The sequence below is a fragment of the Sminthopsis crassicaudata genome, chromosome 1, assembly GCF_048593235.1.
Source record: "Sminthopsis crassicaudata isolate SCR6 chromosome 1, ASM4859323v1, whole genome shotgun sequence".
In the NCBI taxonomy this organism is placed as follows: domain Eukaryota; kingdom Metazoa; phylum Chordata; class Mammalia; order Dasyuromorphia; family Dasyuridae; genus Sminthopsis; species Sminthopsis crassicaudata.
In genome coordinates this window covers 572,354,089-572,379,757 of record NC_133617.1, presented here as the reverse complement: position 1 = coordinate 572,379,757, position 25,669 = coordinate 572,354,089, and the positions used below count along the sequence as shown (strand labels likewise).

Genomic DNA, 25,669 nt, shown 5'->3' with positions numbered 1-25,669 from the left:
ATGTAAAGTGCTTTAGATTAATTATTAAAATCCCCAAATATCCTCCTGAGTTAAATATGTGCTATTATCCCTTTCCTGGATAATGAGAGAGGTTAAATGATTTGCCCAGGGTCACTTTCTGAATCTGGAGCTCCCATTCAAGAAAACCTTTCATTTCCTTTTATCTGTGGAACCAAAGAAAGGCAAGAATAATTTGCAATAAATTGCTAGGCAACCTCTTTCTTTATGAGCAAATTATTTTTTGTTCCTTTATCTTTTAACAATAATGAGATGTACTTTTTTGTTAACTTAAGAATAATGAACCTATTTATATACAAAAATGTTTTTATCATTTTATAATAAAATCAGAAATAAAAATTAAAAAAAATTGTTTGCTTTTCCCAAGAAATGGAAGTCCCAATTGCTTCCCCTTCCACACTCTGTGATTCACCCAAAATTCTCTCTCTCTTTTTCGCACATAATACTCTGCCCTTGCCTTTTGCTGCTCTTACCTAGCCCAGTCTTGGAATGATCTCCCTCCTCTCTGCTTCTTTCTTAAAACCCTCTCTTCCTTCCAAATGCAGCTTAAGTACCATGTTCTACAAAAAGGTTTTCTTAATACCTTCTAACTTCTGCTGCCTTCTTTCAGACTTCCTTGCTTTTACTTTCTATGTTTTTTTATATATTAATTTTATAATTATAAAATTTTTGACAGTATATATGCATGAGTAATTTTTTTATAACATTATCCCTTGTATTCATTTTTCCAAATTTTCCCCTTCCTCCCTCTACTCCCTCCCTTAGATGACAGGCAATCCCATACATTTTACATGTGTTACAATATAATCAAGATACAATATGTGTGTGTAAATCCAATTTTCTTGTTGCACTTTAAGTATTAGATTCCGAAGGTGTAAGTAACCTGGGTAGATAGACAGTAGTTCTAACAGTTTACATTCAATTCCCAGTGTTCCTTCTCTGGGTGTAGTTGTTTCTGTCCATCATTGATCAACTGAAAGTGAGTTGGATCTTCTTTATGTTGAAGATATCTACTTCCATCAGAATATATCTTAGTACAGTATTGTTGTTGAAGTGTATAGTGATCTTCTGGTTCTGCTCATTTCACTCAGCATCAGTTGATGTAAGTCTCTCCAAACCTCTCTGTATTCATCCTGTTGGTCATTTCTTACAGAGCAATAATATTCCATAACGTTCGTATACCATAATTTACCCAACCATTCTCCAATTGATGGACATCCATTCATCTTCCAGTTTCTAGCTACTACAAAAAGAGCTGCCACAAATATTTTGGCACATACAGGTCCCTTTCCCCTCTTTAGTATTTCTTTGGGATATAAGCCAAGTAGTAGCAGTGCTGGATCAAAGGGTATGCACAATTTGATAACTTTTTGGGCATAGTTCCAGATTGCTCTCCAGAATGGCTGGATTCTTTCACAACTCCACCAACAATGTATTAGTGTCCCAGTTTTCCCACATCCCCTCCAACATTCATCATTATTTGTTCCTGTCATCTTAGCCAATCTGACAGGTGTGTAGTGGTATCTCAGAATTGTCTTAATTTGCATTTCTCTGATCAATAGTGATTTGGAACACTCTTTCATATGAGTGGATATAGTTTCAATTTCATCATCTAAGAATTGTCTGTTTATATCCTTTGACCATTTATCAATTGGAGAATGGTTTGATTTCTTATAAATCAGGATCAATTCTCTATATATTTTGGAAATGAGACCTTTATCAGAACCTTTAACTGTAAAAATATTTTCCCAATTTGTTACTTCCATTCTAATCTTGTTTGCATTAGTATTGTTTGTACAGAAACTTTTTAGTTTGATGTAAACAAAATCTTCTATTTTGTGATCAATAATGATCTCTAGTTCTCCTTTGGTCATAAATTCCTTCCTCCTCCACAGGTCTGAGAGGTAGACTATCCTCTGTTCCTCTAATCTATTTATGATCTCATTCTTTATGCCTAAATCATGGACCCATTTTGATCTTATCTTGGTATATGGTGTTAAGTGTGGATCCATATCTAATTTCTGCCATACTAATTTCCAGTTTTCCCAACAGTTTTTTTCAAATAATGAATTTTTATCCCGAATGTTGGTATCTTTGGGTTTGTCAAACACTAGATTGCTATAGTTGTACCCTTTTTTGTCCTTTGTACCTAATCTGTTCCATTGATTGACTGGTCTATTTCTTAGCCAATACCAAATGGTTTTGGTGACTGCTACTTTATAATATAGCTTTAGATCAGGTACACCTAGACCACCTTCGTCTGACTTTTTTTTTCATTAATTCCCTTGAAATTCTCGATCTTTTATTCTTCCATATGAATTTTGTAGTTATTTTTTCTAGGTCATTAAAATAGTTTATTGGGAGTCTGATTGGTATAGCACTAAATAAATAGATTAGTTTGGGGAGTATTGTATTATTATATTCGCTCGGCCTATCCACAAGCACTGAATGTCTTTCCAATTATTTAAATCTGACTTTATTTTTGTGGCAAGTGTTTTATAATTTTGCTCATATAATTCCTGACTTTTCTTTGGTAGATGGATTCCCAAATATTTTATATTCTCGACATTTGTTTGGAATGGAATTTCTCTTTGTATCTCTTGCTGTTGCATTTTGTTGGTGATGTATAAAAATGCTGAGGATTTATGTGGATTTAATTTGTATCCAGCAACTTTGCTAAAGTTGTGAATTATTTCTAATAAGTTTTTATTAGAATCTCTGGGGCTTTCTAAGTATACCATCATATCATCTGCAAAGAGTGACAGTTTGATTTCCTCACTACCTACTCTTATTCCTTTAATCTCTTTCTCAACTCTTATTGCCAAGGCTAGCATTTCTAATACAATATTGAATAGTAATGGTGATAGTGGACAACCTTGTTTCACTCCTGATCTTACTGGGAAAGGTTCCAGTTTATCTCCATTACATATTATGCTTACTGATGGTCTTAAATATCTGCTCCTGACTATTCTAAGGAATAGTCCATTTATTCCTATACTCTCAAGCGTTTTTAGTAGGAATGGATGTTGGATTTTATCAAATGTTTTTTCTGCATCTATTGAGATGATCATATGGTTTTTATTAATTTGATTATTAATATGGTCAATTATACTAATAGTTTTCCTAATATTAAACCAGCCCTGCATTCCTGGTATAAATCCCACTTGGTCATAGTTTATTATCCTGGGGATGATTTTCTGAAGTCTTTTTGCTAATATCTTATTTAAATTTTAGCATCAATATTTATTAAGGAAATTGGTCTATAGTTTTCTTTCTCAGATTTCCATCTACCTGGTTTAGGTATCAGTACCATGTCTGTGTCATAAAAGGAGTTTGGTAGGACTCCATCTCTATTTTTTCAAATAGCTTATATAGCATTGGAGCTAAAGGTTCTTTAAATGTTTGGTAGAATTCACATGTAAATCCATCTGGTCCTGAGGATTTTTTCCTGGGGAGTTGATTAATAGCTTGTTCTATTTCTTTTTCTGAAACGGGACTATTTAAGCAATTTATCTCCTCCTCTGTTACTCTAGGAAGCCTATATTTTTGGAGGTATTCATCCATTTCACTTAAGTTATCAAATTTATTGGCATAAAGTTGGGCAAAGTAACTCTTTATTATTTCTCTAATTTCCTCTTCATTGGTAGAAAGATCCTCCTTTTCATTTGTAAGACTAACAATTTGATTTTCCTCTTTCCTTTTTTTTGATCAGATTTGCCAAAGGTTTATCTATTTTATTGGCTTTTTCATAAAATCAACTCTTGGTTTTATTTATTAATTCAATAGTTTTTTTTAAAAAATTACTTTCAATATTATTGATTTCTCCTTTTAATTTTAGTATTTCAAGTTTAGTTTTTGGTTGGGGGTTTTTAATTTGGTCTTTTTCTAGCTTTTTAAGTTGCAGGCTCAATTCATTAATCTTCTCTTTCTCTATTTTGTTCAAATAAGCCTCTAAAGATATAAAATTTCCCCTTATCACTGCTTTAGCTGCATCCCACAAATTTTGGTATGATGTCTCATTGTTGTCATTATTTGGGTGAAATTATTGTTTCTATAATTTGCTGTTTTACCCAGTCATATTTTAAGATGAGATTATTCAGTTTCCAATTACTTTTTGGTCTATTTACCCCTAACTTCTTATTGAATGTAGTTTTTATTGCATTGTGATCTGAGAAGAAGGCATTTACTATTTCTGCCTTCCTGCATTTAATTTTGAGATCTTTATATCCTAATATATGGTCAATTTTTGTATAGGTTCCATGAACTGCTGAGAAGAAAATATACTCCTTTCTATCACCATTCAGTTTTCTCCAAAGGTCTATCATACCCAGCTTTTCTAATGTTCTATTTTTCTTTTTAATTTCTTTCTTATTTGTTTTGTGGTTTGATTTGTCTAATTCTGAGAGTGCAAGGTTGAGATCTCCCACTATTATAGTTTTGCTGTCTATTTCTTCTTGCAACTCTCTTAACTTTTCCTTTAGGAAGTTAGATGCTATACCACTTGGTGCATATATGTTTAGTATTGATGTGGCTTCATTGTCTATGCTACCTTTTAGCAGGATATAGTTTCCTTCCTTATCTCTTTTAATTAGATCAATTTTTGCTTTTGCTTGATCTGAGATAAGGATGGCAACCCCTGCTTTTTTGGCTTTATCTGAAGCATAATAGATTCTGCTCTAACCTTTTACCTTTACTCTGTATGTATCTCCCTGCTTTAAGTGTGTTTCCTGTAAACAACATACTGTAGGGTTCTGAATTTTGATCCAGTCTGCTATCTGCCTCCATTTAATGAGAGAGTTCATCCCATTCACATTTACAGTTAAAATTACTAATTCTGTATTTCCTACCATCATATTATCCCCAGATTATGCTTTTTTTCCCCTTTGACCCCCCCTGAACCTCTTCCCCAATATTTAATTTATAGACTCCACTTGTGACGCATAGCCCTCCCTTTTTAGTAACCCTCCCCCCTCCTTTTAAGTCCCTTCCCCTTTCTTGTACCCTTCCCTTATTCTCCTTTTTTTTTTCCCTTTTCTTCTCCCCCCTTTTTATGAGGTGAGAAAAACAAATATGTCAATTATTTACTCTTTGAGCCTACCCTGATGAGAGTAAGATTCACACAATGTTTCTCCCCCTCTCTAAATTCCCTCAGATGTGGTAGATTTTCTATGCCTTTTCCTGGGTTATAGTTTCCCTATTTTTATCTTTCCTTCCCCTTTTTCTGATACTATCCCCTTCTCTTTACTACTTCCCTTTTTTTTTAATATTATATCAGTAAAATCAAATTATCCATGCAGACTTTCTATATATCCACAACAGTGATACAGTTCTCAAAGAGTTCTTTTTATCTTTTTCTGCTTCTCTTCAGTTTTGTGGATGTAGATCAAATTTTTTGTTTAAGTCTGTTTTTTTTCTTAGAAACAAATGGAATTCATCTGTTTCATTAAATGACCATCTTCTTCCATGGAAGAAAATGCTAAACTTAGCTGGGTAGTTTATTCTTGGTTACAATCCTTGTTCTTTTGCCTTTTGGGATATCAGGTTCCAGGCCTTTCGATCCTTTAATGTGGAGGCAGCCAGATCTTGAGTGACCCTTTTTGTGGCCCCTTGATATTTGAATTGTTTTTTCCTCACTGCTTGCAATATTTCTTCCTTTTTATGGTAGTTCTGCAGCTTAGCCACAATGTTCCATGGAGTTCTTTTTTTAGGGTCTTTTTCAGAAGGTGTTCGCTGAATTCTTTCAACATCTATTTTCCCTTCTGTTTCTCTTATCTCTGGACAGTCCTCTTTGATGATTTCCTGTAAAATAGAATCTAGGCTCTTTTTGATCATAGTTTTCAGGAAGTCCAATGATCCTCAGATTATCTCTCCTAGATCTATTTTCCAGGCCTATTGATTTTCCTAGTAAGTATTTGACGTTATTCTCCAGCTTTTCTTTTCTTTTTTTTTTTTTTTTTTTTTTTTTTGTTTTGTTTTGTTTGACTGATTCTTGGCTTCTCAATGAATCATTCATTTCTATTTGTTCAGTCCTGATTTTTAATGAGTTATTTTCTTCATTCACATTTTTTAGTCCTTTTTGTATATGCCCAATTGAGTTTTTAAATGAATTATTTTGCTCTGTTGAAGTTTTTTCCATTTCACTAATTTTTTTAAGTGAGTTATTTTCTTTTTCCAATTCAGAAATCCTACTTTCCTGTGATTTTTTAACCTTTTCTAATTCACAAATTTTGTTTCCCTGCACCTCCTGTGAATTCTTTATTTTTTCCAACTCAAATTTCAGAACGTTATTCTCTATCATAGCTTCTCTCTCCTTTGCCCATTTTTCTTCAAACTCTCTTAACTTTTTAATAGTCTCTTCTAGTACAGAGTTATGTGATGGTGGGCAGATATCATTCCTCTTTAGAGTGTTATCTGCAGACTCTCTGTTGTTAGCTTCTTCAGGGTTGGATACCTGCTCTTTCTCTGTGTAGAAAGTGTCAATAATTCTCTTCAGTTTTTTACTCATTGTTAAAAATCTGTTGGGGTTTACCCTTGGGGTAAGAAGTTTAATTATTTACCAGCTTCCTCCCAGACTGGAGGTTGCCTAAGAGAGAGCTCTGGGAGAGAGTTCTCCTCCTCCCTCCCTGGAAATGCCTCAGAGGTGATTAGTACGGCTGCTCTGTGAGGAGTGCCCAGTGAAGGACACTGCTGTGTGGCCTAGTGACTGCCCTGAGTTTTAAGGATGAACAGTGAAAACGTCAAAAACCCCAGCCAATGCTTCCCGTGGGGCGTGGATATCAGCAGCTGACGTGAAAAGCCCCTGCACTCAAACCGGAAGTGTCTTCCCGGAAACCACAGTCCCTACTTCAAAGGTCCCGCTTCTCTGAGAGTTCCACTTCTCTGGGAATTCCACTGCTGCTAGAATTCAACTGCCTCAGGCTGAGTCCCGAACTATGTGGATTAGAGGCTGCCTCAGGCTGTGTCCCAGCTGTTCAGGCTCTCAACTACCCCAAGGAGAAGCCCCGGGCAGCAGAAGGCGTCTGCACAGCCATGCTGAGATCTACTAGGTCACTTCCGGATTGGGGTGGATCTAGGATCTGGCTTTATATTTCAAAGTGGCTTGATTTCTCTTCTGAACTGCTGTTTTATAAGCAGAGAAGAGCTAACAGCCTGTGCCAGATTCTTCTATCTCAGTGGCTTCTCTGATCTCAGAGTTCTCCCCAGCCCAATCGGCCCAGTGTGCTAGCACCTAACCGTCTGTGCTGGTCTTTTTTTTTTTCCTCCCCTTGGAACCGACCTTTTCTGTTGAAATTCCAGATTCTCTTCATCTGGTAAGTAGTGCTTCCAATCCTTGTGGTTTTTATCAGTCCTGCATTATTTCTGAGGCTGATTTAACTAATTGGTAATGAGGGAAGAAGGGACCTTACAAATTCGCGTGTATCTTCTCCGCCATCTTGGCTTCACCCCTCTACTTTCTATGTTTTTAACTTTATTCTTTTCTTAATGTTTATTCTTTATATGGTTATATCTACGCTTATTGTCTCCTCTATTAGGATGATTTATTTTTGAGAAGGAATTCTTTCTTTAATTGTATTTATATCCCTAGCAGCTAGTACATAATAGTGCTTAATAAACACTTGATTGATTGCTATAATAACTGAAAATTTTAAGATCTAAACATTTGTAAATTCAATGAAGAGCACCCAAGTAATTAATCTGAATAACAAGCAAAAGGAATGCATTTTATTAAGACCTATTTGAAATAAGGACCAAAGGACTAAGATTATAAATTGGTAGACATAGATCAACATGATTTAATTTCACTAGTGTATATCCACACACTCTATAGCTAAGTGGTCTTTCCGGTACACTAGATTGTTAATCTAGCTGCTGGCAGGCCTCCAAAACTCCTGAGAGAACTAGAGCTAAGTTAAAATCTAATTAGGTTATAATTTGTTTAATAATAAATAAAAATACAATACAATAAAAATGTCAATTTGTGATTTTCTAAGACAAGATGCTGCCTTCTTTTTCTATTTGAGTTTGACACCACTGCAACCTGGATCAACCTTCTTTACACTGACTAAAATTAGGGTTATGACATTTTCTCCTTTTTCTGAAGGTAATGTGGAAGGAAATTAATGGAAAGATAACACTTTTGTTATTGTAAAGTACTGTTTCTGCAAAATTTTGCAGAATAGCATACAGAGCCTTTAAATTACAATATAAGATCTTAGCTTCTAAAAATGAATATACTCTAGACTTGGAACCTGGAAATTGTCAATAACCTCACTGGTGATGACTACATTTTTATTTTTTCTGAAACAGGTGCTATGAGCTTCAGCAGTTTGCCACTGAGGACTGTTAGAGGGGATACAAGTGTCTATTAAATGTCCTTTTTGCACGGGGAATACTTGAATATCTTTGGACCTTTTAGAGTTTTCATTGGATTTTAATTTCAGATAGTCTATAAAAGCCATACTTATTCTAGGGAGCTCCTCTCTACACATGTACCACCTTGCCTTCTGGAATGACAAGGATCAGTTCCATACCCTTCCATTTGCTGTGTTAAGGTAGTTCCTAAAAATCTCTCTTGCTTCTGCCATTAAAACCCTGCTAGGAGTTGACACTATTAAGACTCAACTTAGGGTCCATGGTTTCTCTGAGTTGGACGACACCTCAGAGGGTATATCTATTTAGCTGCACAAGAATTCTTTAAACAATTCACTTAGTGATTATACAGATATTATTGGAAAACTTAATGTGAGGAGGAACCTGCCACCTCTCAAGGTAGCCCGTTTCACTTTTAAGTTCCACAACTTAATTAGTGAGCAATTTTTCCTTGCATCAAAACTATATCTGCATTTTTTATTCTATATTCAATGGAATCATGTAATTTGTGTTCCAACTTTGGGCAGTGAGGTGGTAAGGAGATAGAAATTAAGGTTTAGAGTTGGGAAGAACCAAGTTAGAATTCTTCTTCAGACACTTAGAGCTGTGTGATTCTAATGGGGCAAATCACTTCATCTGTAAAATATAGATGATAATAATAGCACCTACCTTCTGGATTGTTGAGAGATTAAAATCAGTTAATATATCTAAAGTATTTTGCAAACCTTAAATTTCTGTACTAATGCCAGCTGCTACTGCTACTGCTACTGCCACTGCCACTGCCATTATTATGACTTATGCTGTTTCTATAATAGCTTAGCACTTTGTTGGTGCTAATGTGCCTCCAAAATTCATTTTGGTTTTTCTGAAATGTCTGAATAAGGATAGTTATGTTCAACCTCCCAAACTCATCCAGGAAAAAAAAAAAAGCTTGTTAAGCTTTTGGCTATCTCTGTAATGACCATGTGTCTGACAGCAATTGAAAAGCTATCTGTGGTTCTTCATTATTATTGCGTAATTTTAGAAAGTGTGACTGTTTGGGCCTCTCTCTCTGTCTCCCCTGATGGGCCATTATTTCTGAATATGAATAATGATAGTATTGGAGAAATTTTTTTTTTTTTCTCTCTGAATATTATATCTAAAAAGGTATCCATTAAGAACCAAGAAATACATCTTAATTTTAAAATAACAGCATGCTACTTTGAAGAAAATCTAATCTCTTTTTACATGAGACTTTTGATAGGATACTATTTGAAAATTTATCCTTAATTGATTATCCACAAGTAATTATTATGACACATTGTTCATAACTATAGAGACTAATCAAAATCTTGAAAAATGTATCAGTATAAATCGTCAGTTTTCTCTAAAAAATTGGAAACAATTATGTGGGTTAACATTTATTTTTTTTTACTACCTTGACTTTCTCTTATAGGAGAATAGTACTTCATAAATTTAGGCATCATAAATTTTAAGTTGCTTTAATCAGTCTTGTTTCTTAGATTAAAGGGCTAACACCTATTGATTACTTAGGCTCAGAGTAAAGTTGGAAAGTTTATTGAAAGAAATTATAATAATTTCTGCATATGGTGATAATTAACACTTTAGAACTTGTTTAGAATAGATGGCCCCTCCATTTCTCAAAATTACTTTGTATTTATTTCTGATCTATTTTCTGTTTCCTTTTTGGTGTATATGTTCCTTCTCTTCTAGTAGAGTTTAAATTCCCTTTTAAAGGGTCTATTTTGTATTTGGCTTTGTAGTCTCTAGCACCTAGCACAGTATCTTGCATATATTAGGTACTCAATAAATGCTTCTTCAATTTAATAGAAAGTATTTCCACTTTTTTTTGTTGTTCCTTATAATAGCCTGGTAGGTATTACTATTTTATATATGAGGTTCAGCCAGGTAAAATAAATTGAAAGTAGGCACACAATTAGGAGCAGAGTTGAGTCTTGACTACATACAGATCTGGCACTCCTTTTCTAAATTTAAGTAGTTTATGTTTGGCAAAGTCAAAAGGACAAAGGAGGTCTGAGAAACATGACAAAATGTAAAATTTCAAAAATCTTTTCTGTTTACCATAGGCATATATTCATTATGGGGATAATATTCACTGCTGATAGCTATACATATCTAAATCAAGGTTCCTCAAGTTTTTCTACTTTCTATCCCTTTTTGCCCAAGAAATTTTTATATGACAATAGGTATATAAAACAGGGATACAAATCAAACATTTACTCATGATAAATCATAATTTCATAATCTCCATATTTAGTTATGAGATGTTATCTGGAGTCATGACCCACAGTTTAAAAAGTTGCATTCTTGAATAATTCATCTTGTCTGAATGGTTATGTTGTTATATTTTTTGGAACAATAATAATAATAATAATAAATAAACACAAAAACAAAAAAAACTAGAAACTGAAGCAAAAACCTGAAATTTAAAAATTCGTCTCTAACCTGGAGGATTAGCTGGGTGGAACAAATAGAATGCTGGGCCTAGAGTGAGGAAGACTCAATTTCATTAATTTAAATCTGACCTCAAACACTTCCTAGCTGTGTCACCCGGGACAAGTTGCCTGCCCCTATTTGCCTCAGTTTCCTCATCTGTAAAATGAGCCTGAGAAGGAAATGGCAAATCACCCCAGTGTCATTGTCAAGAAAACTTCAAATGGGGTCATGAAAAATCAGACAGCCGAAAAATGACTGAACAACAGAAACAACCAGCCTCGAAAAACAACTTGAATTATGTATATTCTAGTGATAGACTAATTTTTTGCAAGATATCAATCCAGTTCAAGAAATATTTGTTGCATCCCTGCCAACTTCTATGTTTTGTGGGGAAAGACAAAAATGAACAACGTATAGTTTATACCTTCAAGAAATTTATAATTAATTATGGAAAGTAAGACACCAAAAGCAGAAAGGGCACACAAATTGTTACCCCAAAGCTTGAGTTCTAATACTATTTCTAATACTATAGTGCTTGTGTGATCTTGGACAAGTTGCTTAACCTTTGTCAGTTTATAAAAATGAAAAGATTCATTCAGGTAGCTAACTTTCATAGTGCCTTCCAGGTTTCCCTAAACCTGTATCATATAAACTAAAAGCTATCATACAGATTAGAATAAATATTCTATAAGAGATACACCTCTATTGGAGAACTAAAAGAAATGACTAATATTTTGGTCTATTCTCCATCAAAAGACAATTTTTTAAGCCCAAATATTTTGAACGAGAATTAGAAGAGAATTAGAGACCTTGACAGGCAAAAAACGATAACAAGTTAATCCCAGTTATTATAAATAAATTTGAATCCAGAAGGATGACTTTCCAGGGTACTAAATGAACTTGAAAACTTGATTCTGTAACATTTTGTCTCAATTTTTGAAAACCACAGAGAAAAGAATAAAGATTTTAGAAAATATGTAAACAGTTTTTCAAAAAACTGGGGGGAAAAGAAAACATTTCAGAAGCTACAAGTAGCTACATATAGCTAAAGATTTGTCATGTGAAAAAAGGAGTCATTCTTACTTTATGAAGATTTGGAGGGCAGAATTTTGTTGTTGTTGTTGTTGATTCTTTGTTTTTGAAGACAATTAATGATATCACAGGTAATGTCTTGATTTGATCATTAATTGAATTTAAGTGAGGCAGAAATGTATAAAGTTGATAGCATTACTTTCCCTTCTTGAATCATCTAAATCCAGTTAGCAGATTACATTGCTTAGTATAATGTGGAACTTTACAATAGTGAGAGCTGTCCAAAATTGAATGGAGTGCCTTTTAGAGACTTCTTGTTGTTCTTTTAGTCATGCCCTACTCTTCATGAACCTATTTGGGGTTTTCTTGGCAGAGATACTAGAGTACCATTTCCTTTTCTAACTCATTTTACACATGAGTAACTAAGGCAAACGGTTAAATGACTTGCTCAGGATTACACAGGTGACTGAAGCCAGAGTTGAATGCAAGAGTATGAGTGTTCTGATTCTAAACTAGAACTCCATCCACTTCAGCATCTAGCAAAGTGGGTGGAATGTTCAGGAAGATCTGAATTCAAATTCCACTTCAAATACTTACAAGCTGTGTGATCCTAGGAAAATCATTTAATTACCCATTGTTTCAATTTTCTCTAAATTTTTCTCTGTGATTTTATATGTTTCATGTTCTCTAAGAACAGTACCTACTCCCCTGCTTGTGGTATGGAGCAAATAAGATATTTGTAAAGCATTTAGTCCAATGGCTGGCATATAGCAGGCACTATATAAATACTTATCCCTGCTTCCCTTTTTCATCTATCCTTCCCCCTTCTAAGATAGTATATTACATTCCAAAATATTTGTGAAGAGGTTAGACAGCTTAGGCTTCCAGAATTGATTCTTATACTGGGAACATTGTTAACCAAGATGACCTTGAATGTTCTTGCAATCAATAATAATCTATTCTTCTTCAATAAAGGTATGGAGCATTCAATACACTGCAGCATTATTTTTCTGTTTGGCTCATTAATTTTTTTTAAAAAAGCAAAAGTTTTGAAATTCAGAAATGGATAAGTAACAGTGAACATGATATTCTAAAAGTGTGACCTACAAGAGATTATAGACTAGTTTCCATATTCACTGGGTCTGTGAATTTGGCATAATATTGAAGAAGACCCATTTATCGTAATGGCTTGCTTACAGAGGTACATAGGTGAATTCTTGTTGGATTTAATGTATAATGGCTCCTGTTTGCATGGCTGAAAATTTTCACTGGTGCCATTGAACTACACCCTCTAATTGATTCAGAGAACAGTATCAGTGCAATAACAGTTTGAACATCAGTCTCAAACCTTGTAGTGTAGGCTGCTCTTTACTAGGATACCAAGCTCTGCTTATGAATACTACATCTGGTTTCTTGAGCAGATTCATCAGCACCACCTATAACTCATATTTAACATCAAAAGCCTAGACAGCCTTACCAGCAATGAGGACCTGGAGTGCAGCCAGCCCACCAGCATTGAAGCAATGCTCACTGCAACTTAATTCTGTTGGTCTGGATGTGTGTAAAGGATGGATGACAGCAGCGTAGCTCAGCAGCTGCTATATGGAGTGCTGAAGTTGGGCCACCATGAAGAATGCTAAAAGTAGACATAATGGAATCACCGACTTGGGCACCCTGACATCACTGGGAACACTGGGACCCAGCAACTGCAAACAGACCAAGCTGCTGTGCAGCCTTCAAGAGATTGTTTGTTTTTCCATTTTGAATAAACAACCATTAGAGCCCACCTACAAGAAACAATCTATGCATATGAAAGTTCCTAATGTTTGTCATGTTGATTCTCAGTCAGAATTACTTGCATAAGGAATAATAACATTTTAAACTATGCTATTCTTTGAGTAAGAAGGTTGGATTTGATCTGTTAATTTTCTTCCAGCTCTGTGATTCTAAGATTGAGTAAAAACAATCATAGGCAAAATTTTCATTTTCCACAAAAGTGAAAACATAAATTTAATTTGTACTCAAATTTTTAAGAACACAGTCCTTTTTTTACATATAATTTTGTTTTATGTGTTTCATGTTCCTTATGTTGCTTTTGTTTAAGATAAGCTACTCGGTATATAAGGGGCCCACATTTTGGAAAAGAATATGCTAGCATTTTTGCTTTTAGACTAAGAAGTACATATTCAGAAAGAGAAAGATTTAGCTTTGTGACATTAATGTTCTGTTAGGAGAAATAAAGATGTTTATAAAAACACCATTGTTGGTACTGTTCTAGTCAGGCTCAAAAGCATGAAGAGTGTGCATGAAATTATGGAAGCATGGAAAAGTATGGAAGAGTGAAATGATTTATAGCCAGTCTTCATTGTGAGGATTTATTGTGAATGCTTAGAATGATAGGTATTAAATAAATGTAAATTAATTCTACTTTTAAATGCATTATTTTAAAAAAAATGCTTATAGTATACTTTTTGAGGAGATATCTACATCTGTTGGCTTTTTTTTCCCCTATCTCTGTAGCCTTTAAATTTGTTTTGTTTCCTGCTTCCAATTAGAGGCATTATAAATTTGTTATCCCCTGCCCTGAAATAACTAAGATTCATTTAGATTTTTTTGTTAGCCAAGATGTAAGCAATATTTTTTTTCAGAGCTTCCAGAAAGCAAAAGTTGTCAGCACTTCTTTGCAGATCAAGGTTTCTAACCTTGTACTCATATATATTTTGGAAAGGCTGGGACATTTTATTCTTTATCCATCTCCCTGGAAAACTTAAAATAATAACTTTATAGCTTCTGATTGAGCGGGGTTTGTGGGGGTGGGAGATAGAGATGAACAATTCATGAAAATTACCAGTAAAGTGACTTCAGTTTTATGTGTTCTCTTGAGGTCCTATTTTAAAATGCATTTTTTATAAGTCTAATAATTTGAACATTTGAGTTTCTCTCAGATTTGTTTTTGGCAAAATAATTATATTGTCAGTATTTCAAAAGTTTTTAATTCTCAAATGAATAAACACTATTTCTACAAAGGAATTACATATCTGAGGCATTTAAATTTTGTTGATATGAATCATATATATATATATGTGTGTGTGTGTGTGTGTGTGTGTGTGTGTGTGTGTGTGTGTATTAGGAGTCTTACAGGGTACTTATACACTTAAGTTCACACAAGCTCCTTTTCAATATTTAGGATATGAAGTATATCCTAAGGCACTCACAATACAAAAGCTTTCTTTAAGAACAGAGAAGTTGGACACCTTAAATGATTTCCAAAAATTAATAGGAGATATCCAATGGATGCATCCAGTGTTAGGCTTAACTACCAATCAACTGAACTGCTATATGACATTTTAAGGGGAGACAGTGCTTTAAACTCACTACACCAGCTTACAAAAGAAGTGCAAGAGGCTTTGAGAGAAGTTGAACTGGCTTTATCCAATGTGGTTAAAAGAATCACTCAAAAACCCTTGGAAATATCAGTTTTTGCTACAAAAGAGGTACCCACAGCAGGCCTTCATCAAAGAGACAGTGTGATTGAGTGGGTGAACCTCCCAGCACAACCAGAACAAAACCTTACACCTTACCCAGTGCTTGTGGCTAGAATTTTATTAAAGGCCATTAAACAATCAGTACAATTATCTGGGATAAGACCTGACAAAATATATACATTCTATACTAACACACAAATTAATGTATGCTGCGAAACTATCCCAGAATGGCAAATTTTATTGGCCACTGCTCTAAATTTTGCACATGGATCTCCATTAAAGATAACCTGGCTACTACATAATTGGCGATGGATTTTTGAAAAAAAGCTTTCTAAGGTTCCTCTTAAAGGACCAACTATCTTTACAGACGCCTCCAAAGAAAATATTTGTGCTGTATACTCTCACAATTTAACCATAAAGAGAGTAATCAGAGCTCCTTTTCAGTCTACTCAGCAGAATGAATTATTTGCAATCATACTAGCTCTTACTTATTATCCAGGAGACATAAATATAATTACTGATTCAGCCTATTCAGTAGGTGTGGTACAAAGAATTGCCACAGCCCAAATAAAATTTGCAGCCTCTAATATTTATCAGCTCTTGAAGGAACTTCAAGAGCAAGTGAGAAAGCATTCAGGCAAGATTTATATCTTGCATGTCCACTCACATAGTGGACTTCCAGATCCTGTTTTTGATGGAAATTCAAAGGCAGATAGCCTTTTAACTATGTTAGTCAGTACTCCTTTATTTCAGGAAGCCCAAGAATCTCATTGTAAATATCATCAGGCTGCTTGAGCTTTATGTTTACAATTTGGAATAACAAGAGAGGAAGCTAGGAACATAGTAAGAAGCTGTACAGCTTCCCTTCCTTTCCATGCTTCTACGCTCCCTCCAGGGAAGAACCCTCCTGGTTTGAGGCCCAATGAAATCAGGCAAATGGATGTGACCCATTATAAATCTTTTGGTCATCTGTCTTTTATCCACGTTGTGGTAGATACCTTTTCAGGATTCATATTTGCAATACCAGCAGCAAAAGAGACAGCCCGAGTGGTCACTGAATTCCTTATACAAGCATTTGCAATTGTGGGTGTGTCACAAGCAATAAAAACAAATAATGGACCTGCATATGCTTCTAAACATTTTGCACACTTTTGTGCACAGTATAAGATTTTACACATCACTGGCATACCTTTTAATCCTCAAGGTCAGGCAATAGTAGAGAGGAGAAACAGAGACATTAAGACACTCCTCCAAAAATCAAAAGAAAGGGGGAGATGTTAGGATTCTTACAAGGTACTTATGCACTTAGTTCACACCTTTAAAGGTTTGAACTCCTTTAAAGGTGTGAACTAAGTGCATAAGTACCTTCTTAGAATCCACACACACACACACACACACACACACACACACACACATATATATATATATTTGTACACACACACACACACACATATGTATTATGTATTCTTCACTTATACCAATACAAAGCACATGTGCTTTGACTATGTTTTCCATAGCTAGAAAGTGGAACACCATTTCCACTCTTTGACTTAGTTTTTATATTCACTAAGCTACATTTCATCAATAGTTGGCCAAAGTTAGGAGAGTTAATCATAAAAAGGGACTAATAATAATAGCATTTAACTCCCAAGGTTTATCTGAGAGAAAAAAAAATAAAGAAAATATTTGTACAATGTTCACTACAATCCCTGGTATTTAATAGACACTTAAATAGATGCTGATTTCTTTCCCTTCTTCCCCCTTGTTTCCATCTTTTTCCCCCCTTCCTTTGCTTCTGTTTCCCTTCTTTTTTCTCTTTTCTTCTTCTCTCTTCTTTCTTTTCTTGAGACTAGATCATCCTATTCATCCAGATTAGAAATATAATAGTCAGTTATGGCATAGGATCCCACTATTGATCAGTATAGTGGTTTTGATCTACTTTGTTTTCAGAGGTAGGTTTGCTTGTCTCTTATTAGGTTATTTGGTGACTCTCCTTTTGCTGGAGAACTCATCATATTGTTATTGGGCTTAGCACAAGCATATGATTAGCTTGCCCTACTGCAGCTCAAGACTCTCTAGTTCAAGCAGTCCACCAGCTGCAGATCTATTCAGCAGCAGAGATTAAATATACATAAGGAAAACTGATAGCATGTTGTCTGTCAGTGTCCATTATTATTTTAGGCATGATTAAGTTATTATAAATTTATTAGAGTTAGGAATAAGCACTTAAATGCTGGTTGTTTTGATATATTTCACATACCCAATGCTTATTCTAGGATAGCATTTTGCAGTAATGTTATTTCTTTAAAATCTCACTATAGTAATATTTTTTGAAAGTGAGAATTCTGTATATGAAAGCTCCTTTCATACTACACTTAAAAGAACTTAGTTACTGAAGCAGCTAGGTAGTACAATTGATAAAGTGCTAGATGTGTGAGGAAAACTCATCTTCCTGAATTCAAATCTGGCCTCAGACACTAGATATGTGACTCCAGACAAGTCACAACACTATTTGCCTCAGTTTACTTATCTGCAAAATGGGCTAGAGAAGGAAATGGCAAACCAATTAATTACCTTTGGCAAGAAATGGCAAATGGAGTTAGGAAATATTAGATAAGACTAATCGATAAAACAATCACCACAAATACTCTAGGCACTACACTAAACTCTGGGATATAAATACCTATAGTTGCTGCCCTTAAGGGATTTACTTTATAGTGAAAAAAGTTAAACAGGGAAGAAAAGTGGGAAAAGATATACACCTATCATTGGGTTAGAATCTGTGGAGTGCTAGACTTTAGCAAAATAAGACAAAAGATAACCTATGAGAACCAAGGAATCTTCTGATAAAGTATTACCTGTAGGAAGACAATGTTTTAAGTAAAGCTATAATGACTTGATTCGCAGGGAAGGACAAGTATCTTGAACATAATCCAAAAAAAGTAGAATAATAGAATCTTCTACCGATTGCTAGGTTTTTTTGTTTACAGATAACATTGAATATTGAAGATAACTCCTGAGACACCACTTCATACCTCTCAGAGTGGCTAAGATGATAGGAAAAAATAATAATAAATATTGGAGGGGATGTTGGAAAATTGGAACACTAATATATTGATGGTGGAGTTGTGAACTGATCCAACCATTTTGAAAAGCAATTTTGAACTATGCCCAAAGGGCTATTAAACTGTGAATATCCTTTGACCCAGCAGTCTCACTACTGAGTCTGCATCCGAAATTGATAATAAAAAGGGGGAAAGGACCCATATGTGCAAAAATGTGATAGCCCTTTTTGACATAGTAAGGAACTAGAAACTGAGTGGGTATCCATCAATTGGAGAATGACTGAATAAGTTATGGTATATGCATGTTACTGAATATTATTGTTCTATAAGCAATGCTGAGCAGGGTAATTTTAGAAAAGCCTGAACTGATGCTAAGTGAAGTGACAAGAACCAAGAGAATGCCGTACACAGTAAAAACAAGACTATTTAATGATCAGCTCTGATAGACTTGGCTCTTTTCAAAATGCAGTGATTCAAACTTGTAATGGAAAGTGCCAGCCACATCCAAAAAGAGAACTATGGAGACTGCTATTTGTTTGCTTGTTTGTGTCCTCCCAACTCCCCCTCCCCTTTTGCTCTGATTTTTCTTGTGCAGCATGATGAAATATGTTTAGAAGAATTGCATATGTTTAACTTATATTGGATTGCTTGCTGTCTTGAAGATGGAGATAAAAGGAGGAAGAGGAAGAAAATTTTAGATTACAAGATATTGCAAAGCTGAATGTTGAAAATTTTATTTGCATATATTTGAAAAAGTAAATGCTATTTTAAAAACACAATTGCATTACTAGCACTGAGCTATAAAATACCAAATAGTCTCCTGAGGGAAATCCATAGCAACTCTATAGAAATTGGTCAAACTATCAACATAAAATTAAAATAAAGTGGATCAACATATACCTTTACCAGGAACCCAGGAGATTTATCCAATTCTAGGCATACGGGCAGTAAGTAGGACCCACAAATTTGGATCACTTCAATTTGTTGCTGTGATCCATGGAACAAAAATCTCTGAAGACAAACTAGAATAAAAATAATTTGAAGAATAATAGACTGATGCAAGTTAGACATAAACAAACTGTATATGTTATCAGTGCCTTCTTCCATGTGAAAAATGTTAATATGTGTAAAATACATTGTGACATGTGTTTATGCACACATACATTTACATATACATACGTATATGTATATGCATATATATATATGCACATATATATATACTCTATAACCTATTTTATATGTATCTTGTACAGTTATGGTATTTTTTTTGGGGGGGGTGTAACTGGTATAGGGTGTTAGTCATTCGTGCATTGAGAGTGAGAGACAGTACCATGATTGCTACTTAACTATTAAATCAACAAAAAGAAAGCCTCCAAGGCATTGACTAGGACTTTGTGCAGAAGGTTTTGGAAAACACAGACAAGAATCACTGTGATTGAGAAAGTATGGAGGAGTATCCCACCCTTATGGAACTACCAAGGCACAATCCTACAAAAAGTAAAAAAATTATTTAAAGGCTTAAGTCACCACAAGTAGGTCAGATCAGGTTAGTATTTTTGTTATTTTTAAAAAATTTTTTATTAAGCTTTTTATTTTCAAAACATACTCAGGGATAATGTTTCACTTAACCCTTGCAAAATCTTGTGTTCCAATTTCCCCATTCTTCTTCCACACTTTCCCCTAGATGACAAGTAATCCAAAATATGTTAAATATGATAAAAATATATGTTAAATCCAGTCTATGCATACATAGTTATATAATTCTCTTGCTGCACAAGAAAAAATCAAATCAAAAAGGAAAAAAACAATGAGAAAGAAAATAAAATACAAGCAAACAACAACAAAAAGAGTGAAAATGTTATGTTGTGATCCACCCTCAGTTCCCATAATCCTCCCTCTGGCTGTAGATGGTTCTCATTATCACAAGATCATTGGAACTTGTAATTTTTTTTTTCTAAATTATAATCGTTCTCTGGGAGCAGATTTCTTGGGGAGCTTCTGGAGGCAGCCTTAGTTTTAATTCAGTTCAGTAATCCCAAATGCAATCAGGAGTTAAAGTCTAGATCCTTTATTGTGTCCTTCAAAGTCCTGAATCTTTTCCTGGGCCCGGTTAGCTTTAATAGAAGCCTATCTCTCTCCTTGGTTCCAAGAGTTCCCTCCAAATCTCTCCAGCCAGCTTCAGTCTCTCGTCCTCCCAATGTCTCCAACCAGCACAAAGGTGGAAGTTGGAATGAATCTTGACTCTGAATTTCCCTAAGTCCTCCCATAGTCCTCTTTGGCCCTGAGAGCTTCTTGCTTATATGCTGCCCACTGAGTACACACCAGTCATTTCATCACTAGGAAACCATTATTTGTTGTAGGATTAAATCAGTGCTAAATTAGATTTAACCATTGTCTCCTCAATTCCACTCAGTACTTTGTTTCAAGTTCTGGTCCATAACATCTCCTTGAAGGATCAGATCAATCATACTGAACCATGATAAATTAGATAATTATTGTCTCTATCCATTCCAGTGACTTAGCACCTTGTAAGAATCTCAGCAGGAACTGGTTTGAATCATCTCATTGTTGAAGAGTCAAGTCTATCAGAATTGATCATCATATAATCTTGCTGTTGCTGTGTATGATCTTCTAGCTTTGCTCATTTCACTTAGCATCAGTTCATGTAAGTCTTCCAGGCCTTTCTAAAATCATCCTATTGATCGTTTCTTTTAGAATAATAATATTCCATAACATTCATATACCATAATTTTTTCAGTCATTCTCCATCTGATGGGCATCCACTCATTTCCAGTTTCTTACCGCTACAAAAAGGGCTGCCACAAATATTTTTGCACACATGGGTCCCTTTCCTTCCTTTAAGATCTGTTTGGGATATAAGCCCAGTAGAAATACTGCTGGATCAAAGTGTATGCACATTTTGATAGCCCTTTGCACATAGTTCCAAATTGCTCTACAGAGTGGCTAGATCCATTCACAACTCTTATCAACAATGTATTAGTGTCCCACTTTTCCCATATCCTCTCCAACATTCGTCATTACCTTTTCCTGTCATCTGAGAGATATATAGTGGTATCTCAGAGTTGTATTAACTTGCATTTCTCTGATTAATAATGATTTGGAACACCTTCTCATAGGACTAGAAATGGTTTCAACTTCTTCATCTGAAAATTATGTTCATATCTTTTGATTATTTATCAGTTTGAGAATGGCTTACATTCTTATACATTTGAATCAATTCTCTACTTTAGAAATGAAGCCTTTTACAGAACCCTTGAATGTAAAAATGTTTTCTCAGTTAATATATTGCTTCCTTTCTAATCTTGTCTGCATTAGTTTTATTTGTATAAAAACTTTTTAAGTTAATATAATCTAAATTACCTATTTTGTGTTCAATAATGACCTCCAATTCTTCTTTGGTCACAAATTCATTTCTTCTTCACAGACTAGGGGTAAACTATCCTTTATTCTTCTAATTTTGCTTATAATATCACTCTTTATGTCTAAATTATGAACCTATTTTGACCTCATCATGTTATACGATCTTAGGTGTGGGTCAATGCCTAGTTTCTGACATACTAGTTTCCAAATTTCCCAGCAGTTTTTGTCAAATAATGAATTCTCATCCCAAAAACTGGGGTCTTTGGTTTGTCAAACACTAGATTACTATAGTCATTGACTATTCTGTCTTGTGAACCTAATCTATTTCACTAATCAACTACTATTTCTTAGCCAGTACCAAATGGTTTTGATGACCACTGCTTTATAATATAGTTTTAGGTCTGGCACAGCTAGGCCACCTTCATTGGCATTTTTTTTTCATTAGTTACCTTGAAATTCTTGACTTTTTGTTTTTCCAGGTGAACTTTGTTATTATTTTTCCTAGATCTGTAAAATAATTTCTTGGAGTTTGGTATGGCACTAAACGAGTAGATTAATTTAGGTAGTATTGTCATTTTTATTATATTCACTTAGCCTATTTATGAGAACTTGATATTTTTCCAGTTTATTAGATTTGACTTTATTTGATTTTATTTTGACTTTATTTGTGTGGAAAGTGTTTTGTAGTTGTGTTCATATAATTCCTAACTTTGTCAGGTTAGTATTTTTGTCACTAAAGAACAATTTTAAAGGAACTGACTTTTTTTCCTATATATTTAAAGATTAGGGATAACTCCCTGACATTTTCTTTTTTTAAGCCTATTTATTGCCTAGAAATCTAAACCCTTCTTTAAAAATCATATGTATTTTCAATAATAGAAAGAATTTATAGTTGGATAAAGTATTATAGTTACCATTTGAAATAGAAGATTGAGTAAAGATTATCAGATCACATGATGATTTTGAATGGATTTAAGTGACTATTAGGAAATTATTTGGGAAAAGTTAATCCATTCAGTTCAGTTATATATCCAACATCTAGATCATATTTTAAGTTATATATTATGCATTATGCCAGGTACTATTATTTCTAGCAATTCGTAGCTCTTATTTCATTTATTTTATGAAAGGATTTAGTGTATTATACAATATTAATCTTTCTCCTACTTCCCTGGTTCTTATTTTTATAGATTCATAAGTTACAAATGACAGAGGCAGTTTTAAAGATCATCTAATTCAACTTCCTAATTGTACAGATGAGGAGACTGGAACCTTGCAGGTCCTTTGCCATATTCTTCTAACTAGTTAAGTGTCACAGTTCTTACTCAAAGGTATTTTTTGTTTCCTTGAAATTGACTCTTTGAAGTTGACTATGTGAAACAGCCAAAAGTTTAAAAAATTTTTTTTAAAATGGCAACAAAATACAGAGGGCCCTTTATAAGAAAGATCATTTCAGGAAAAGAGGCATATCACAGAAGAGAATTAAGTTAAAGTTGACTTTATTTGAAATAAAAGGATGATAGTAGGAATAATAATGTTTGAGGAAGCTAGAAGAGTCCATGTAAGAGAAGCATAGAATTTACAATTAAATATATTCTTTGATTCCATTCTTTATCTGTTTGAGAAAACAGACATTTATTAGAGATACTTGCTATAAAATTATTTCTAGTTTTTGTTTTCCTTTTACTCTGTTAATTTTTTTTGTTTATGAAAAATCTTTTTATTTAATATAATCAAAATTGTCCACATAACATCTAGCAATGCTCCCTGTTTCTTATTTGATCATAATTTTTTTTCCTTTTTCCTAAGCCTAATTTTAGATAACCTTCTCTCCAGTTTTACCAGAAGTTATTGGGAAACATAGAATTCTTTCCTAGGGAAGTTCTGTTTTCAAGTCTGTCATATATTTTATTATGGAGTTTTATTATTTCTAATTCTTCCTTGCATAGTTTGTTCAATTGTTCTACTATTCTATTTTTAATCAGCATCAAATAATTTTGATAATTACTGCTTTATTTTGAGTCTTTTTTTTACTACTTTTTATATTATTTCCATCAATATGCAAGGTTATTTTGTTTATCCAAATGAAGTTTTTATTATTTTTGCCTCATTCTATAAAGTATCTCCTTCAATTTTCATTTTTATTATTTTGGCATGATCCAATTATAAACTCTGAACATCATTTTGTTGTTTAAGTTATTATTTAATTTTGATTATACTTTGGGAGGTTGGGATGGAAAATGACAGATTAACAGACATATATTTCAAGAGGATAGGTAAATATCGTTTTCTGATAAGGCAGTTCTCTACATTGATATAGTTTGCCAGTTCTTCTGTACTTTATTGTCTTAGAAGATTTCCTGGGGAACTGAGAAATTCAATCACTTTATTGCCATGGTCTTATGGTCCTCATGTTTTAAAGCTATAGACTTGAATCCTTACTTATCTTCATGACTTTAAGACCAGCTCTCTATCCACTACCTCAGGCTACCTTTGTAGTTTTCCAGTTATGTTAAAAAAAATGTATTTAAGGAATATGTCTCATCATTTCATAAGTGTCTAAAAGTATTACATTCTATATAACAAAAATATCATAAGTCCTTATTTCCATCAAAAACCTATTTGGAGTTTGTAAAAATCACTCCAATTCAAGAAATGATAACTGGATTTATATTGATACCGTTTGTATCTGGTGACTTTCTGTGTTAAAGCTATGTGATTGTTTATTTTTCCCCAACAATTCTTGACAAAGGTGCTGTTACAAAGTGATGTTATTTATTATTTTTATCAGAAAGGGAAAGTGTTCCCCTTACCTTGGCTTTATTCCATTATGTCTCGAAACTGTTATTCTCTAAAGTAGAGAAATTGATGCAATAATTTTTCACCTGAGTAAATGGTATAATAATATAAAATTACAGTGTTAGAACTCAAAAGATACTTCAAACTTATTTAGTTCAGCTCATTTTTTCAGATGAGGAAAATGGGGTGCAAAGAAGTACTTTGTCCACAGTCATAGTCACTCTGTATCCAAATTGGAGTTTCTTGACCCTAAGTCCACCGGTCCTCTTTCCACTGTAAATACACACACACAAAAGGTGCTTGATAAATGCATGTTGTTTGAGTTTGAAGTTATGTACATGATAAAATATGTGCATGCCAGTATGGTCACAATCCTCTCTTCCAAAAATAATTTGTAAATCTTAAAGTGCTTTGTATGTGAATGAATTGTATTCACTATTATCTTTTCAATGAGATATTCATGTCTCTGACCTTTCCAAAATTACCTCAAGTTCAGTAAATTCAATTTGCCAATAAAGAATCAAAGGGGCGGGATTCTTTCTTAAAAATGAAATTAACTCTCTTAATTCTTTTTGCTATTGATACCATTAATGCCACTTCATTCCTTGTGGCTTGAATAGATTTACAATAGGCTGAAGGTAAATACAGCTTCAATCAGATTTTTCCTTAAAACTCATAGTACTTGTCATTGTGTTTAAGTACTAATTCACCTTGTTTACAGATTTTGACTCTGTAGTAATTACCTGATCATGTCTCTACTGGCATGAAATCAGGACTGTATAACAGTTTATTTTATGCCCAGTCACATTGCTAAACAGAGCCCATCAGTTGTGACTTTCATTTGGCACAATTTCTTACCTATTTCTGAAGAATAAAGTGTGGTTCATGCTGGTTGTTTTTCATCAAGCTTCATCATAACACTTATTTAAGCATTGTGTGATGTCCAAATGAGCTCTAAAGGACTCTATTCATTCCCTTTGCTTTGGCCAGTGTACCACTTACTCACAGATTACATTGACTGTGATTGATTGTAAACTATGTCTGAGACTAACTTCCCTGAAT

General features: G+C 34.0%; 1 protein-coding gene across 10 annotated transcripts in view; it reads left to right on the top strand.

Annotated features, from left to right (window-relative positions):
• XRCC4 (X-ray repair cross complementing 4) overlaps window positions 1–25,669 on the top strand; it is a 365,806-nt gene that overhangs the window by 212,698 nt on the left and 127,439 nt on the right. Inside the window, exon 7 of one of the 10 annotated variants that reach the window (XM_074282160.1) lies at window positions 13,299–14,922. The exons of the other annotated variants lie outside the window; for them this stretch is intronic. Within the exon in view, the coding sequence (XP_074138261.1) occupies window positions 13,299–13,330 (32 nt within the window). The 3' untranslated portion in view covers window positions 13,331–14,922. Of the gene's footprint in view, window positions 1–13,298; window positions 14,923–25,669 lie in introns of those variants that run through there. 10 annotated transcript variants of the gene reach the window in all.